The 19,987-nt window shown below is 43.0% G+C and overlaps 1 protein-coding gene across 13 annotated transcripts in view; it reads right to left on the bottom strand.

The window, feature by feature from the left end:
- mbl (splicing regulator muscleblind) overlaps positions 1-19,987 on the bottom strand; it is a 302,565-nt gene that overhangs the window by 105,968 nt on the left and 176,610 nt on the right. The window contains exon 3 of one of the 13 annotated variants that reach the window (XM_072300067.1): positions 6,432-8,226. The exons of 11 other annotated variants lie outside the window; for them this stretch is intronic. In XM_072300067.1, coding sequence (XP_072156168.1) covers positions 8,203-8,226 — 24 coding nt within the window. In that variant the 3' untranslated portion in view covers positions 6,432-8,202. Of the gene's footprint in view, positions 1-6,431; positions 8,227-18,112; positions 18,258-19,987 lie in introns of those variants that run through there. One more of the 13 variants, XM_072300066.1, reaches the window with a different exon arrangement.

Genomic DNA, 19,987 nt, shown 5'->3' with positions numbered 1-19,987 from the left:
CTTTCACTCACAAGTCGTTGGCAATAAAATTCGTCGAGTCAAACAATACGCATAAATTTTGCGATGCAAGATGGCGCCTCGTGCTCCGAGGACTTGAAAAAAAGAATAATAATACGTTTCATTGGAGCAGTAAAAAATTGCATTAACAGCGACAGACAGAGCTGATAATCCATTAAATTAAGAATGATCGACCAATTAAATGATGATTCGCGCAAAAATGGCCGGTTGAATGCCCGGTCAAACTAATAATTTAGACACTTAAAAGAATCAGGTTTGCCAACATAATGGATGATCTTTAATTGGCTGTCTTGAGCTCACTAACGATAGTAACTTGACTGATTCTTTTCAGCGTCACTTGGAATGATATGATGAATAATGAGCAAGCCGAGAGAAATAAATTAATTCATGAGGGAAAATCGACCGCAAAAATTAAACCAAGATTGCTCGGAATACAGAAGGCCGTGAAGCAACATATGAAACGAGTGAGAGAAGTATGGATCTAAGATTTTGACGGAATCCATGGTTATTTACCTGAAAATTTTCTACAACGTACATTTTTTTAATACGTTTATTCCTATACTTATTGTTCATAACGGTTAAGGGCAGTATGCTAGCGTGATTAAAAATTTTCAGATGCTTTTCTTACAAATTCATAAGCATATACTCGTATATGCAGTATCTAAGACTTATTTAATACTTATGAATTTAGAAACTAATATAGATACATTTATAATAACCTTCTATGATTTAAATACCTAATCGAGCACGTTATCATGCATTTATATTTTAAAGATCTCATTGCCTGTGATCTATCAACATATTAGCATTAGAAACTGCATTAGCGCCTCTGCAGATCCGCCTAGCCGGCTGACTATTGAAATCGATAGACGAAGCTATACACAAAAAAGTCATAGGGAGTATGGAGCGAGCCTATTGGTTGCAACTGAAGGTTCCTATAAACCTTATATGGGAGGAAATGATAGACTTACTATGGGGTCTCTCCAGGGTTCCCGTTAGTTGTCTTCTTTTTCTATACAGCTTTATCTATAAATTTCAATAATCGGCCCCCAGGTTTTGCAGCAGACAATGCGTTCGTTGCTCGAAACTTCGCCGAGTTGCAAGAAAACCATCTCATTGCTTCAAACTCCGGAGAAATTTGACCCGAGATTGTTAATTACTCGGTGCTGAAATGTTTTCTAGCACTACGGAAAATCGGAAAAATCGGGTATTTTACAATTCCTGCGCATAGCGAGATTTTTCCAACGGCAATGAAAAGTTTGGGCGCAGCTTTTCCACGAACGAGCGTCTCGGGCGTAGAGGACAACGCCGGCGGACGGTGGAAGGCAAGGTTGCCATATTGGACGATACAATTAAAATATTTCCCATGGTTTTAAACGGAGAAAAATGCCGATTCGTCAGCACGTTCCGGCAACAATGGAAGAAGGCGGGGCGACGATGCTTGGTTTATGGGCCGCGGCGCGTCGACTGTTTGTCCTGCGATTAGGAACGCAAATTACGTCATAAATCAGCTCATTAGCTTAGCAGAGCGACTCAGCGTACAGTGGAAATAGTCCTCGGGAGAGGTCGAACATGAATTTTTTCCCTCAAAAATTTGATATTTTTAAGTTTATTTCTATAGTTTTTACACTGTAAGGGATGCTATGGGAGGAAAATTACACGAGAAAACCAATGGACCAACTTTTGCGTTTTGTAAAGACGAGGACAAAAGCGTTTTAAGTTTCCGCATTGTGACTAGACTTCTTCCGTGGATTCGGCCCACTGTGCGGCGACAGGCGCGGGCGCAGCCATAGACAAGCCCCGCAGTTTCCTTTGCGATGCGCAGCCGTGACCTTCATCACTGTCCGTCCATACCCAGAGGTGCCTTCTCCGACAATTGATGAAGCTTATGCCACACTGGAAAATGAACACATTGGATCTAGAGTCCAGACTCTAGATCCAGCATCGACAAGAAAAAGTACTCTTGATTCAATCAGAATCTAGCTTAAATCAAGAACCAAGCCTCTTAATTTAAGCGGATTTCGTTTTGATTCAAGCAAAAATCCGATTTAATCAAGAGTATTTTTTCTTGTCGATGTTTGCAAGAGTCTGGACTCTAGATCCTATGTGTTTTATTTTTGTTTTTTTTTCGAGTGCAGCGAGCGGTGAATTTCGAGACAACAACGCGCGTCGTTTTTTTCCGTTCCTTCGTACCTCTTTCATTTTTCCTCAAAATCAAAGAGGCAAAGTGAGATCGAACGAGAGGATCTTTCGAAACTGACAACCGTCACACGCGCACGACCGTCACAAATAGCTGAGATTTGACAGGGGAAAACAGAGTGTATAAAAAAAAAAAAAAATAATAAACAAAATAAAATCCGAAAACATTGGGACCATACACGTTTCTAGATCACAGAAATCGTCCAGAATTACACATTGAGAAAAACACAAATTCCAGGGGAAATGATGAACTTGGTTTTTGACTTTTTTGCCCTGAAATGTCCCCTATTGTAAATTTTCGCCCATTTAATTATGTATCAACGCAAGGAAAAAGAGTATTGAAGCTCTCGAATCGTTCATTTAGATACAGCTGCACCGAATCAATCATTTCTGTAAAATGGGGCATGTTACATGGTCTTAAAGTCGTGCTCTATTGAGGTACTTAATCTAGCTTAGGGAAAATTCATTAAATCCATTGGACCATCAAATTCCTACGTCGAATACTAAAGGCAACATCACACGGAGTACCACACTACCGTGCTTAAAAGGAAGAACGCCGTGTGAACATTCAAAAGTTGCCAAATTTCCCCAGATAAAATGTGCATTTTGGGGGAAAGTTCTGCATATTTTCCCCAGAAATTTTCATATATTTTATTAGAATATATTACGAACCAAATTGTCTGAAAAATTGAAAGAAAAAGATTTAACACTTTTCATAGTAAATTCTTATTTTATCGAGGTAAATTTGACAACACCTGAAGGTTCATACGGCGTTCTTCTTTAGCACGGCAAGGGACCACCGTGCGGAAAGATGGCCAAACCGGACAGTGGCGTGGCGTGGCGTGCTTTGCGATATATCGATTGTTATGCCATTTAACCTATGGAAAAGGATCGATAAACAGGGTGTTCGCAGCGAACACCTTAATAATCGATTCTTTACCACAGGTATAAATGGCAGAACAATCGATACATCGCAATTCACGCCACGCCACTGAAACCGGAGCAAAAATCCGGTTAGACCACGAAACCCCGACGCTCGCGCTAGTCCGCGCGTCCTTTGATGCGGCAAAACGAAAACAATCGTAATCGCTTGGATCTCCACGAAATTTAACGAGATTAAAGTTGTTTACCCGGAAAACTTACTTAACGTTTGGAGAAAACAACGGGGTGCGCAGGGAGGCGAGCAGGATACCGGAAGGGCGGGGTGGGCCGGGAGAGAAGGGACGCCACCGAGTTGCCGTCATCCGTAATTTGGCTTCTAAAGTTGCTGCCATGCTGATCGACTAGAAACAGACTGCGTTCCTGGAAGATTTATTTTCTTAGAGGGTCAATTTCCGCACTGACCGCATCTCCTCTTCACGGAGACAGAACTCCTTACGGAGTGAAAAAGAATCGACAGCGACACAACGCTCAGTGGATCGAGTCAACGGGGAAGGTCGGACGAAATTTGAAAAATTTAAAAGCTTTTAACTCCGTTCATACAAAACTATGAGGTTCTAAAAGTGGGTCCGTCGGTTTTCTCGTGAAATTATCTTCCAGAAACACCCCTTGAAATTTAAAATGTGACGATAAACATCCAAATTTGCAGTTTCAGTCAAAAATTCCATGTCCGACCGCTTTTATTCACTCGACCCTTTGTGCGACGCAGGGGGCGAATTCATGCGGGAATTTTGACATCAACGGTCGTCGAGGTCTACGGACGGATCCTCTCCAGGAGTCGGTCCTGAATTTAGATGCCGGCCGCATAAATTCAATTCCACCTCGCGAAAACTTTTCTCGCGAATATAAATGAGATTAAAAACAGGAAAGAGGAAAACTTGAGTCGAGTGCCAGGTTTTCAGATGACGCGTCTTACAATGACTGATATATCAGCTGGATATCGCGTGATTAAAAAGGTGGTAACAAGGCGGTTCTTATTGTGTGATTATTTGGATTAGTGTTCACGTTTGTGATGACAGAGAAAACTGTTTCTTTGAGACACTGTGAAACTGCGGCAGGTTCAGCGAGTTTGGAGGAAGGGAAGGAGAGTCAACTCGAATATTTAATCTGGCCCCTCGAAAAGTTGAGCTGCGTAGATAGGATGATGTAAAACACCATGTTTTCCATTTTGTGGATATGCAATTTTTTTTCTTTTTGGAGGTCGACATACTTGCATCGCGCGTTTTGCCCCATTTAACTTTTCTACTCTGCGTTAAAGTCTTTAGGTCAGCGGAAAAGAGACAAAGCTATGTTTCATTGTTGAAGGTATTCGAGGAAGTTTTTTTGTTTTCTGACTTGTGACCGGGTTTTTGAGAAGGGCATCATCTTCCGGAAGAAAATTCCCGAAATTTGGAGCTTAGCACGAACACGAAAGACGATCGCGAGAGGCGCCTGCAAACCTGTAGGAATACTTCAAGCATTGCGCCGAGTGCCCAATCTCTCGGTTAGCTCCCGATTCTGGACTTGCAAATCAAGATGCGTGTGCTGTTTAGAAAATGCCTGAAGGGAAACGCGCGTGCTCAACCTCGAAAGGTGGACGCAAAAATGGAGCGTATTTTAATCAAAACGTAGCAACTTTTAAAAATATCATCCAATATTCAAGGGCTACCGCCTACGCAATTTTCCCACTGCCTACGCAGTTCGCGAATGGCCGATCCGTGAAAATTCTGGTAGACGTTAGCACATGCTTTAATGTGTCTCGAGGTTCAGCCCATCATACACTTACTGCTCTCTTCTCTATCAAGGCAGACTGGTCGTGCCTTTCCACACGTCATTAGGGACTCCGCCGGGATCGAACCGGGCACCGTCTCCGGTTTCATCCCTACGGCGCACCGCACCTCTCCGACGAAGCGAGCTAAACTCGGAGCTTAAACCCGGAAGTCCCGGTAAAAAACGGGCGTCTCGGAGACTGCGCCACGGCACGGAGCGCCGAAATTACGGGCGCCGAGGAAAAAGGAGACAGGAGTTGGCCAAGTTCTCGAAGTTGGGCGTTCCTCGAGGTGGAATGGATACGCTGAAACAAAACTTCCAGCCGTTCGCCGATAAAAATGAGACCTCGCTTCATTTGAATAAAAAGCTCGGGAACCATCGCATCGGGAAGTTTTTCTCACGCCTCCGTCGTTATAATTTTCCACCCGTCTCGCATACCCCACCTCGCCCTCGCCCCCCCCCCTCCGCCACCCGGCGCCCCACGCTCGGAATTTTCAGGCCCGAGACGCGATCGTTAAGCAAATACGGATTGCATTGCAACTTCGCTGCGAGGCGAGATCGTCTGACATTTTACGCTATCAGCGCTTTCCCTCCCACCCCCACCCCCTTCCCCGGGCTTTTCGTTAGGAATGTGCGCCGCTTGCCATAGTGTTGTCAGGTTGCAACCGCAGTTTGAGACAATACTCAGTGGCGTGGCGTGCCGGCTTTGCGATACATAGATTGATATGACGTTTTAACCTACGGAAAAGGATCGATGAACAGGGCACACCTAAATAATCGATTCTTATACACAGCTTCAAAGGGGGACATATCGATAATCGACCATTCACACCTCACCACTGAGAATATTACGGACAAAGAGTGGCAAAACTATACATTATCTATATTATAGAATGGCTGATTTTCTGGTATTATTAAGACAGATGATTCCAACAACAGATTTTAGTGTACCACGATTTTCTGACCCTACACAAATGTATTTGGAACGTGAGTAGAACTACATAACGGTTAAATAAAGATGAACCGCTGCTAAATAATTGAGCTTTGAAAATATTTATGAACAATGATATAATAGAAGTAATATAAATACAATTATATTAAAAGAAATAATGAAAAATTAACGACTTACAAATTTAAACATATGCACATAGATACATATATATCGCCTAATAAACGATTTGTTTCATTTGTTTGTAAGTTCATTATGATTTTCATGAGCAAGTGAAACTTCAATAAATTCGCTTTATAGTTTATCCACATATTGTACGGTTCGTTACATACATTCTTACATTCAAAGTTAGAGAAATATTCTTGTTATGTTTTACTACTTCGTAATTGGGAGGCGAGATTACTACCCTATTATACGGAACGCCGGATGAGTTTTTACACTCTGCTGAATATCCTTTAGGAAAAAATACATTTTCCGGGAAAATAGCAAATGCATATGTTTTTTTTCTTTTTCAATATTTCAGAGAACTGCATCCACAATTAGATATAAAGTATCGAAAAGTTCAAGGAGATATATATGACGTCCCTAAAAAAATTGTATACTTTATCGCGGGAAATCAGGGAAAATTCGAATGTTCATACGGGGTTTTTCCTCAACACAGGAGACGAGGATTCTTTTTTGCACTTGAAGCGCCCGCAAGTAACAGAGGCTCGGTGCTTTGATCCGAATCACTCTCTTACGTCCAAGAGACATAAATCCACGCTAGAATGGCCACCCTCCGGAGAAGGGATCATCGATGGGGGGGGGGGGGGGGGGGATCCGGCAAATGAAGTCACCGGAAAGGAAAAACAGAGTCCATAAAAAGACACTCGACGCGGAGGTCCTGACCCGGCTCCGCGAATGGGCAATCGGGACGACCCGAATTATCTGTTCCCGAAACATTCGAACAATAATGCACGTGTTATGATCCTGAAAGGATTCCCAGGACCCTCCCCGCGGCGCAGCGGCGAAACAACGTATCCGCGCGGGGTCTCCGGCGGGGGTTGCGCGGTTTCCCGAGGGGCGGGGAGGGACACGAGCGGGCGGGCGTTGACCCTCCGGCCGCGCCACCCCAAATCAGGATAAGCCCAAGGTCGCCACGAGGCCATCCCTTGCCTCCGTCTCGGCCCTGCCAGGTAGCGAAAATAAGGTTGCCGGGGACATCACGCAACCCCCGGACGGGAGGTGCAATGTTTTGCTCCTTCTATTGTTGCGGCGGTGAGGGGTTGAAGGGATGAGAGGTGGGCACGATCATCCCTTGCGGTAATTACCGTGTCTTGACTGCGAAACGCGATGTCGTCATCCCTCCGCGCGTGCTCCTTGTGCCGACACCGTTTAATAAAAACAAATGGCCCGATCTGAGGAGGAGATAAAGGAAAAGAAACGCGAAAAAAGTGTTATGGAAACAGGAGGGAAGTGTGCTATTTAAGATGAGGAATGGCGAAGGTATATAAGGGGAGTGTTTCCCTCCAAGTGATGTCGGGCTTTTTGCGGATGTCCATGAATATCTTCAAAATTTGTGTTGTCCTTAAACTATGGGAATAAGTGTTTTCCTCGAGTGCTTCATATTTATTACAGAATTCCTGACTACATTTCAGGAGACTTTGAAATTTGCTTCGTGCGCACACATATTCAATTGATCCTATTGTCAAGGCACTGTGCTCTATCTTTTCTGGGATGCTGGGCAAAATCACTTGTATCCGTCAAAATTAAAGTTTTCTTTCACCGCTACTATCGTAGTTTCTATAAACTTCAACTAAAAAAATGAAAAGATGGAGAAAAAACAAAAAATGAATAAAATAATTTCCCTGACCCCTTTTAATTTCACAAAAAACACGTTACTTCAGATTTGGATAGGCTAGATGCTTTAATCGATAAAAATGTTAATAAAAAGAAACTTCTTTGATTGGATTGATTTCAGATGTGAATTTACTAAAAATCTGAGTCTGTCGGTAAATACAAGTCGAAAAAGTCTGAAAGTAGAAAACACACTCTATAGCGATCTTCCCTGTAAATTATAAAGATGCCATTTCCCCAGGATGACGGGAGAAAAATTTGGCAATGCTGCTTTAATTGCATCGATTACCACTTTTCCTTAATTAAATTCAGGCACATTCATCAAGATTCCCCTTATCTGAGAGGGAAATACGAGAAACGAGGCTTTTAGAGGAGGAGTTGGGGTTGAATTGAACTCGCGTGACCAGATGGAATAAAATGCGGTCGAGGCGGAACTAAATGGTATTAGGTCGAGAATAACATACAGCTCGGCAGAGGAACATGCAATTTTAACTCACCAAAATTTACGATCGTCAAGTTGTGGGATATAAACTGACCTGAAACAAAAATACGGTAAAATATGAATGCCAGCAAAACTGAGGGCGAATTTACGAAACAAAAATACGAGGTAATAATAATGCATCGCAGAACCCAGCGCTGTGATCTGGGGGACTATGCAATTGTCCACGTTATCTAAATAATTAGAACAAAATAATTGAGTGGTATTGCGAGTTTGCGTGATACTATGTTGGGAAAAACTTGGTATGATAAAAATTTTTAATATAAGTTGAGTTAGTTTATTGGTTTGGAGACGACGAATGTGCTAAAGAATCATCCTTATAGTGAACGTGTAAGTAAAATATGTCAAAGAAGCTTCTACCTAAGAGTCAATGATCGATAGAATGTTCTTCAGAATACGTAAACTCAAAACTGAATAAATTGCACTGCTTCATAATTCCCTAAACGCTGCAATCTCGGGACAAAAGGGGAGACGGCATTTCTGTAGGTGGGGGTATAAAATTGAGACGGAGTGGAATTACGCTATTACGGGAAGGAAACGCTGAAAATGAAAGTTCAGATATATAACTACTCGGCGAGGAGCAGTTAGCGGCAAACAAAAAGTTCAGAACTTTCCTCGAACTCGGTTCTTCGTCAAAGTTTATCCAGGTAATTCAGCTCCTCGAACAAAACGATGTTTAGAATTCAACCCGAATGTGCGCGCAATATATATAAATTATTCTTCCTCACTCCGATTATGTTACTCGAATTTCGCGAGACCCAACTGACATTGCAATGGTTGACAGATGGAAATGCTGCTCCATGAATATTCAAAATATACCGCGGTGATCACGCAGCACGAAAGGTTCCTTTCATCGAAAACAATTTGTTGAAAAAACCGAGTTCGTAAGTGGCGCCTTGACCACCTTGACGCAACTATTCGAGTCCCACGGATGTGCGTGTTGCATGTTCAAAATTGAAGGCGCTTTCGCTTTTCTCACGAGAACAAGAAGATGTTCAAATACGCACTTCTGTAATGCTGTTTTGTCATTCCCTTCCGTGTAAATATTACACTGGTACAAAGTAAAATGAATTCCACCTTTTTCCCCTGTGCACCACTTGGATTGGCACTGATTTTTAAAATTTTCGAAACTTTTTCTGTTTTGTCTCTGATTGGTACCATTTTCCATTCTTCCTCTCCTGTATTTTTCTTTCCATTTCACTTCGCTTGACAGATCGCTTCACGCAGACCTGCACGTGCACTCGACAGACAGTCCAATTTGAAAAAAAGGTGCGTCGAGGGAGCGGAGGATCAAGGGGTAATTGGGGACTATCTGGAGGCGCCCGCGGAAAAAGAAGGCCTTCAAAGAAAATCACGGTCACCCTTTCGGGGACGCTCCCTCCGGGTCCCCGGCGCGGGGCGGTTTTCCGGGGGGTGCGGGGGGGGGGGGGCGAAAATCCCGGGGCTGAGAGCAGCCAAGCACGGAGGATTACGGTTCCGCTACGCGCCGCGTGCCCGCGCCGGCATCCGTCAAACGGTGAATACATCCACATCAATAACGCCTTTCATAAAAACTCAATTATCGCTTCGCACCCCCTCCCCCGCCCCCCTCACGCGGCCCCGTCCTGGCGAGCTTTCTGTCGTTTGATATTTTCGGTGGCCTCTCTCAGGGTCTCTCCTACTCTGCTTCACTTTCACTTCTCTCCGGAGAGACTTATCCTTTTGTATTCTCCCTATTGAATTAATTCCATTATTGAACCAAGTTGTGGCTTTGCATCAAGCACTTACTATTCCATAATATTTGTCCATATCATTTGGAGGGGACCCGAGTAAGGGTCCGTTGCCTTGCCATGAAAAATCGCGTATTGACGGTCGATGATCTTACATCGCACTGAGGAAACTTTCCATTTAGATCAAGATGATTAAAAAACACGTACCAGCATTCTCCCAAGGCAAACGGAATTTTGGCTAACCATGAACCAAACAAATTCTTCGTTCTCCTTTAGCCGCCTTCTAGTAGGAGTAATAATACAAGTCGAAGACCTTTGTCAAACTGAATGTCTTGACTTAAAGATTGTACATTGAATGTCCTCAAATGTTGTGGTGATGCAAATCATAGCGTCTCGCACAATGTTAGAATCTTAATAACAACAAAGTTGGGATCAAATTTGGCCGGCTTGGTCAACTTTGGGGACTATTAAGTTTTTTCAGGGGAATTTGCTTTTGCAAAATTAAAATTGATGATGAAAATCAGATGTTTTTTGCCACCTTCGAATCAGACTTTTCCTGATTACATGCTCTTACAGCTTTTTTTAGCCTGATTGAATGTTTTCTAATGGGTCTCCAATAACAGATGTTAGTATCAATCTTCGAGAAGCTGTAATTTATCCACACCAATCCTTGTCCTCATATGTTGCTCTGCAACATCTAAAAAAATCACGAAGGAAAGTGGAAGACACTTGAGAAATGAAATCTTCCGTCGAATCTGAGATGAAGACGAATATTTGTGACGGCAACGTCCTGACAAGAGGATACGACATATATCGTGCTTGGCGATGTATCGCATGATCTGCCATTTAAACCTACGGAAAAGGATCGATAGATAGGGTGTTCGCAGCGAACACCTTCATAATCGATTCTTTACCACAGCTTCAAACGGAAAAATATCGAATACCGATCATTCACGCCGCGCCGCTGATACGTTCTTGAGACGCAACTCGCACGAAAAGGAGGTCGCCTCTTCTTCCTCTCGAATCCCGAATCCATCAAAATGCAGCGCGATTGTCCGTAATAATATAACATGTCGATTGTTTCGGTCCCCTCAGCTTTTTCCCGACTTGGAGGATATTTATAAGCGCTCGTCTTGCCTTTTCGGGTCCCGACGTCTGAAATTTGATTAACAATTCCGCTCGTATTGTTCCCGGCCGATCCGATGCTGCCCTGGACCGGTTTTCGGGCCGCCATCGCCGGTGTCCATTAATCTCGTCGCCGGTTATTCTTATGACAGAGTTGCGTTCTGGGAATTTGAGTGAGCACGTGTGCACAAGAGACGAGAGGCGGACGATGGGCGAAAAGACGTGAAGCACTGCCGTTATCGCGACGTAAAAGCGCGTGCGGGCCACGTCCGGACGTCCGAGCGCCGAATCGGATCGACTTGCCGGAATCCGCCAAAACTCGGTTCGGCTGAATTGGATACACACGTTCACCGCGAATACTGACACACTTCCAGCGCCCCTTTGGTGAGATGATCCGTTGAGCTGCCCGACCCCGACCGGGCCGAGACAGCATAAGAAACTTATTCAATTGAATCTGATCGAATAGAACCGTTGTGTCGGATGAAGACATGAGTCTCTAAACGCGTATTTTCTCGTCGAATCGGGTGGAGCGTGTGAATACGATCCGGTGAATCCGTATTTTTTCGTGAGCCATCGAGAGTACTGACTGGTTCCCGTATTTTGGCCTCCACGGTGTCAAAAACCGGGGGACATATCATATTTTCATCTATTGCAAAGATTTTAAACTGTAATAGACCGGGGACTTACGTCAGGGAATAAATGAAATGAGAGAGGGAAAGGAGGAGAGAAAGTCAGGAATGAATTGATTTTTTTTGAAGATTACAAAAAAACATTCCAGGGGTCCAGAAAATGCTCGGGCGCGTGAAAATGTGGAAACCCCCATAATGTGGAAGGAGGGAAGATTTTGAACAGCCAAAAGTCGAAAATTAAGCGAAAAAGGAAGAAAACCGGAAAACGGATGAGAAAAATTTGGAAAGCCGGCTAGCGGGCGAGTGAATATGTGAAAGCTTGGAAGATTCTGCATCCCTGAAACATTCAAAATGCATAGGAAAAAAACACACTCACATTGGATCTAGAGTCCAGACTCTAAAAAACATCGACAAGAAAAAATACTCTTGATTCAATCGGATTTTTGCTTAAATCAAGAACCAAGCTTCTTAATTTGAGCGGATTTCCTTATGATTTAAGCTTAAATCTGATTGAATCAAGAGTATTTTTTCTTGTCAATGTGTTCAAGAGTCTGGACTCTAGATCCAATGTATTTTTTTTCCCCAGTGTGTGCTATCTTTACTCCGGTTTGCCATGACGGACTTGACGGCCATGAGCCGACAAGTCTTATAACTCTACCTATGAAGGAACTGTAGATGACAAAAAGTCATTAAGATGGAGTTTCCCGGGGGGAATGGCAGCTGCGCCTTGCATCCCGACAATCCCGACTCCCGGTTTAAGAGCCGTGCGCATTCGATTATGAGGCTCATCGCGGGAAAGCGGATCGATCGGGCTGAGTCGGAAAGGACTCCCGGTTCCGTTACGACTGCAACCGAGGCTGAGGGGCGCCAACAGCGCAGCGCGGAGCCGAATCATCAAAACGAGAACTTGGACGGCAACAGGGATTCCGCCCAAGGAACAAAATAAATTACGAATCCTTTCCGTCGGGTTGGCACGAGCGGTTTTCGCCATTCCCCGTCATAAATTGGAATTTCCCGCGCCCAGCGCCGCTGCCGGGTCTGCTGGCTCGAACTTTCGAAAAAAAACCCTCTGAAACCCCTTTCACAGGACACTGATGTAGTGAGGATTCGGAAAGTTGAAGGAAAATAACCAACGGATCCGTTTCGAGTTTTCTATACTTACTGCCGCGTGCTAAACCGTTGATTTAGAAGTCAAAAGATAAGAATTCAAAGAAATCAAAATTTATATAGAATTCGACGGTGCCATATAGATTACATTTTAGAGGGGATGATAATGAATTTTATTCCAAGGAGAAGCTTACTAACGTTAAAAAAAAAAAAAAAAAAAAAAAAAAAAAAAAAAAAAAAAAACTTCTCAGGCACCTACAAAATAACCCGCATCCATCGTTATCTTCAAGGCTACGCATTTTCTCGGCCGAAACCAAATTGTGAAAGTTTCCTAAAAATCCGGAGATGCTGAGGCTGGTTAATTTTTTTTTTTTAAGTTCGAAATTTTTCAGATTTTTAACTCTTGCGGAGTAATGAGACTTCGGCACACATCCAAAAATAATCTAAAAAACTTTCGATCAGCGCGTTGTGTTGACCTCCCTGCGCTAACTTAACGCGCTGCAGGAAATTGCGGAGGCTTGGAACAATCTGCACCCTTGATATTACTCATACCATAGCAGGAACACTTTTTCATTACAGACCATGAGAACGCAAGATCATTTGCATTAAAATTCTTTCTGTGAGTTCAGTCAAGTTAAATGTTTTATTTTCCTTCGTCTTGCGATCACGAAGTTCCTTTATATCAGAATGTGACTTCTATGACTGAAAATGTGCCTAACAATTATTAGCTACAGTTAGCACTGGCAGAGCCAAAATATGAAATGACCAGTTTTCCTGATACAGCAGCAGGGTAGACATTTTACAATTTAGGAAGAACATCAGAAAAAGGAGAATTCGCAAACGGAAAACACGATAATGTTAGAGAAATTTTTGAAAAAAAACATCAACAAATAGGGGTATAGCTTTCGATTTCCAGGTTTCCTCTCCACTGAGACCACTTGGTATTGAAATAACGAACTGGAAAATGTCCGAAAATCAGGCAGCATGGCGCGCCTTGCACAGTTGCATTGGGAGTGCCAACAAAAAGCCCTGGCTCTGGATCCGGACGGGCACAAAATTGCAAGATTTACGGCGGTATCCGTTGGTCCGCACACAAATCAAGGAAAAAAGGCTCGCATTTTCCGGCGGATGTGGCAAGGCGGGACGGGTTGAGGCATTAAAAGGGGCAAGTGCAGTGTATCATGATGCCTGATGCTGGGCTCCGCTCGCTCCGGCAAATATTGACGAATTACGGAGCCCAAGAGCCGAGGGCTCAAATGCAGCCCCGATGCATGCACCCTGCTCCCACTGCAGCGCCCACAGCGATGCCACTTCCAGACGCATTTCCCCAGAAAAGTATCCTTCCGATCAGGGCTCCCACGGAATTCAGAAAATGACATTACCTGACATTTTCCTCATTTCTCCGACGCATTTTGATGAAATTCCCTGATGATTGAGGGTAATAGAAACCCACCAAACAATACTGAAAAATTCTTATTTCAGAATCTGTTTTAATCCACTGGAAAAAAAACCACATCGGATCTAGAGTCCAGACTCTTGAAAACATTGACAAGAAAAATACTCTTGATTCAATCGGAATTTTGCTTGAATCAAACGAATCCGCTTAAATTAAGAGGCTTGGTTCTTGATTCAAGCAAAATTCTGATTGAATCAGAGAGTACTTTTTCTTGTCGATGTTTTCAAGAGTCTCGACTCTAGATCCAATGTGTTTTTTTTCCAGTGTCAGAAAGCATAAGTTTGACCAATTTGTTATAAGCAGATTCATTTGATTTGAGAAAAAATCACACAAAATTCCACTTTTCGCCCAAAAACCGGTTTCCGGTAAAATACTTATATTTGAAACAACGAGTGTTTTCCTCGACGCAGTGGGTAACTGACGAGTAAGCAGTTTTCTATATGAAAATTATTTCAGTTATTTTCAGAGTGGAAATTGTTCCAATACGTCATTTTTTTTCACTCCAACAACAACATTTTGTTAGGTTTTTTTTAGCGCGCGCTCTGCCGATAGGGAGCGCTTTTCGACTTCAACCTGCTTCTAGAATTCTTGTATACTAGTGGCAATGCGAATGCATTCAAATTGCGCACCAGCTCAACAACAAGATGACAGAGAGGGGCCTAACATAATATAGAGTAGATTAAACTGTGTTTAATGCTTCTGATGTCAAAGCATAAAGGGCAATAATCGTTTTTGTATAGCTCATTATTTCAGCGGTAGTGTGGTTTTCTCAAAATTGATAGTTGGAATTGAGGTGAGCGAGTTCTTTCATCTCAACGGTGCTCATCTTCTTCGGGGAACTAAAAAACGCGCCTACATGGAAGACAGCTGAGCTCCTCTCTGTTACGAGCGTATTAGAGCTTTCTCGCTTGTTTTACTGAGATCCGAATTCATAAAATTTCGTTCCGGAAAGGCAGCTGGCTTCAGCTCACGTATTTCAACATTGCAAAGTAAGTGTTTCTATTCTTGGCTCTGTGGAATGTTTAAAGAGGTAATTCATGAATACTAAAAGTAAATTATAACTCGGAGTATCGAAGGCTGATCAAGGCCGTGAATAATTCATGCAGTCTTGCATCAGCATAAAATGCAGTCATCTTGTTGAATCTTCTCAATTTTAAATTTCGTAGAGGTGAAAATCACGCTGATGATCCGAGACCGATAACCCTAACGCTTAACGTTCACGGTAGCCGCAGCGACTTGATGTGCTCTGCGATGTATCGATTGATCTGCAATTTAAACCTATGAGAAAGGATCGATAAACAGGGTGTCCGCAACGAACACTTTAATAATCGATTCTTTGCCACAGCTCCAAATGGGGAAGTATCGATAATCGATCGTTGATCGTTGAGGATGATACGCGTGATGAAGAAGTGGCACGCATGAGTAGAAAGATGCCACCAAATTTCACGTTTATGATACGCTATTTCACTGGAAATTTGCCACGATTGGCAACGCCACACTTGAGGGCGCATGCAGCCATTGCTGAATATGACCTCTAAAAATTTGCGCGTGAGCTCAACAGCCACTGGTCACTCACTTTCAGCGTCGGTGAGCGCGGAGAATGGATTTTTCGCCGCTCCGCTCGAGTGCCCCGTGAAAGCTCGACTGGGCGCGCAAAGTGCACCCGTATGACGTCATATCTCCGCTCATTCTTGTAATTTACGACCGCAAGGGTGTCAAATCCTTGGCCGAACCGAATTCGTCGTATATCACCCACTGGCAAACGTCGCGTCGAGTGAATCATTGTTCGAAACGGCGCAAAAATGACTAACCGACGATCGAGGAAAACAGCCTTCGTAGACCCGACTCCTACTCGATCGACGTAAGTCAAAATAAATTTGCATGGAATAGTTTCACAAAAAATTGCTGGTTGGCGTACTTTTTAGTGTACTTTCCGAAGGAAACACTTTTTTAGTTTAATCTTCATTTGGATATTCTTAACTTATCTGGCTCCAAAGCATAGGAAGCTGTCATTGCATTATCGTGTAAGTCTTGAGTCAAAACAAGTTCCAATCGATGGAGGTAAGAGTTTGAACGATATGGAACATCGAGTGTTCGATTTATACCATCATTTTTAAAAACACTGCTTTTCCTTTCTTTTCTTTTTTATTTCAAATATTTCCCTGATTTCCTATCATGAAAACTGGAGGTATCCTCTCATTTGCTGCCAAATAATCTTGGGTGAAACGAAGAAAAATTTTAAATTTAGTTAAGTTAAAATTAATTTCATAATGTAAAGGCAAGTCAAAGCGGACCATCGGAAACCATACAAGCGTCGATATAAAAATCAATACGACTTTATCTTAGAAAGATAAGAGAAGGCATTGGTTGTTGTTAAAACCGCTCTCTTGACAAAAACCCTGACCTCCAGGATTTTGTTTACTGTTAATTCCAGCAGGGTACAGGCCTTATTGAGTTGCAAAATTTCCGGACTTTCCCCTGACTTTTTAGGGGTTTGAACAAAAAAGTCCTTCTTCAAAGGGTTTTCAAATGCTCTTTCGGCATAACTCACAAAAATGTTTTTCACTGTTTCCCCCTTTTTTTTTCTCGGTGTTTTTTGCACTCTATTTGGGAATTTCAAAATAATGACATTTTTGAACCTGCGCAGAGTGAATTTCAATGCTATTCACTGACTTTCCAGAGTTGAACAAATTTCCCGACTTTTCCAGGTTTCCCTCAGCTCTTCACTGGAAAAAAACACATTGGATCTAGAGTCCAGAGTATTGAAAACATTGACAAGAAAAAATACTCTTGATTCAATCGGATTTTGCTTGAATCAAAACGAAATCAGCTTAAATTAAGGGGCTTGGTTCTTGATTTAAGCTAGATTCTGAATGAATCAAGAGTACTTTTGCTTGTCGATGTTTTTAAGAGTCTGGACTCTAGATCCAAAGTGATTTTCTTTTTCTGAATGTTCGAGAAGCCGCCCCCCTGTCGACATTCTCCAAGTCCTCGACACGAAGATCGCCCTTTGGGTGTACCACTAGTATCTGCCACCGTGTTCCGGGCTCTAAGAAGTGGAAGCATCGTGCCGGGCCCAGCGGCTGGCGATGGGGATGGGGGGCGCTCGTGGGAGGAAGGATGTGACGTCACGGGAGTGTAATGAGGAAACACAACGGCGAAACCATTAAACCGCGAGACGCCCGCCCTCCGCGCTCGGATGCGCTGCGGATCCAAGGCTGCGCCGCTCATCTCCGGTTCGGCACCGGGCCCCGCACGAAAGCGGGGCTCGTCAATGTCTCGCCCGAGTTTGACGTACCTCCCCAACCCCCCCCCCCCACCCCCCCCCCTGGACGCCGTCGGACGCAACAGGTGATCCTTCCCTTCATTGATTCTGCATAGTCATAATAGTAATGCACTAGCGATCGGGAGGCTACTGTCGTGAAAAGAAAAAAACCTATACCAGAAAGTTAGCGAGACGAGAGTTAAAAAGACACTGTCCCGCCTGCAATTCGTAAGATATGCAAAATTGCGCACACCGGAGCCGTAATAGTGGTATGCACGAATCGCGTCGATAATACTGCCGTGCTAAGGAAAAACGCCGTACGAACATTCGAGAGTTGCCAAATCTCCCTTGGTAAAACGTGTATTTTTGACAAGATTCATGCATACTTTACCATAAAATTTTCAAATATTATACATTAAATTACGTACAAAATTGTCTGAAAATTTGGTAAAACACTATTCAAAATATTCCCAATAAATTTTGTTTTCATCGGAGGAAACTTGGCAACGTCTGAAGGCTCATACGAAGTTCTTCTTTGGCACGGCAGAATAGCACGGCGTTACGCTTTCAATTCGTAGGTATGCAAAAGCGGGCACACTAGAGGTGCAATAGTGGTATCCACATATTACGTCAATTACAATTTGGAGTTTTAAAACTTTCGGTGGATTGGTACTTTCGATTCAAAGAACTAAAACGAGATTGAACGTGAAACTGATGTCTTACTCACCACTTCTGAAAAACACACATTCCTGAAGGAAAATAATAATGAGTGCTCACCTGAAACAAAACAGAAAACAAACTATTAGTTTGAGTTAATTTCACGAAAAAAGCCATAGTAATGGTATGCACTTTAGAATACGTACTGTGCAGATGAAAAATAATGTTAGGAGCTCTGTAAAGCTGATTACACATCTTCCAAGGGCATCTAGTAAAACCAACATTAAATTTTGGTCAGTTTAATCATACATCTGGTTATGTTAACCAATTGTGTGATAATCACTGTACATATAAGATTTCCCAAGGATCATGTATGATCCGAAATCTCGTAACCACTAAAATTATTTCTTTTCGTGTGATTCTAAATTCTATTCGACAGCTGACCTTCGTTCGGGGTCTGGTTCGGTTGGGTCACGCAACTAAACAAACTCTACGGCAAAGCGTGCGGTATCAGGAAACATTGAAGGCGCTAGTCGAAATCGTGCGGAGCATCTTAACCACTGTGCTGGGCCGGAAATCGACGCGCTGGATCATTTGGACTTCATTTTGCAATCAGGAACTATTATTCGGACTACGTCAAGCAGAAAGGAACAAAGCCACACATCAGCTATGACCAATTTTAATCGGGCAATTTAACTTTATACACACTAGAAACAAAAAACACATTGGATCTTGAGTCCAGACTCTTGAAAACATCGACAAGAAAAAGGACTCTTGATTCAATCAGATTTTTGCTTAAATCAAAAGGAAATCCCCTCAAATTAAGAGGCTTGGTTCTTGATTTAAGCTTAAATCTGATTGAATCAAGAGTATTTTTTCTTGTGGATGTTTTTAAGAGTCTCGACTCTAGTTCCAATGTGTTTTTTTTTCCAGTGTAATTCAAGGACGTATGGGGATGAAATCATAAAGATTTCGATAATTTTGAGCCGAGTAGAGACTGCATATAATTTAGCTCATCTGCATTTTCGGCGATCATTCAAATTCAATAGCGTAGAAAAATAAAACTCGAGCCGATTTTCCACTCGACGGAGGTAGATAGAAGACGGCGCCTCGCGAGCTCGGCGCAAGGCGACGGCTTAAAATTTCGAGGATCGCTGCTTGGCTCGAGCTCAGAGAAGACGAGCTTACGGGTTAATCCTTTCACCTTCTTCACATGCATCGCAAGGAGGAGGGGGAGGGGGCGGGCGCCGGTGCCCCCGGGTCCGTTCTCCGGGGAATGCGCTCGTAAAATTCCGCTGTGAGCCCCTTGCAAATCCTTTCTTTCCTCTCTTATCACCGAGGAGCGTAAACGCTATCCCCTTGTTATCGCGTAACCTTGGTTGCGACCTCAATTAACCCCCGATGAATAATAAACACGCGGCGCTCATTCCTACTGAGAGACGCGTCTGCTATGAAAGCGGTAAATATTTCCACTTTCCGATCCGGATTTCGGGCAGTGATTGAAACATACGCCGGCCAATCAGCAATTTCCCGGTAAGAAATCGCCTTTGGCCGCTAAGAAAATCGTTGCTAAACTCAGTTTTGGGATTTTTCGCGTTTTTGGGACTATTCAATGCACTGGAAAAAAAACCACATTGGATCTAGAGTCCGGACTCTTAAAAACATCGTCAAGAAAGAATACCCTTGATTCAATCGGATTTTAGCTTAAATCAAGAACCAAGCCTCTTAATTTGAGCGGATTTCCTTTTGATTTAAGCAAAAATCTGATTGAATCAAGAGTATTTTTTCTTGTTAATGTTTTCAAGAGTATGGACTCTAGATCCAATGTGTTTTTTTCCAGTGTGGGGTAT

The sequence above is a fragment of the Bemisia tabaci genome, chromosome 4 (assembly GCF_918797505.1).
Source record: "Bemisia tabaci chromosome 4, PGI_BMITA_v3".
NCBI lineage: Eukaryota > Metazoa > Arthropoda > Insecta > Hemiptera > Aleyrodidae > Bemisia > Bemisia tabaci.
Note: the sequence above shows the minus strand (reverse complement) of the source record. Positions and strands in the feature narration are given on the sequence as shown.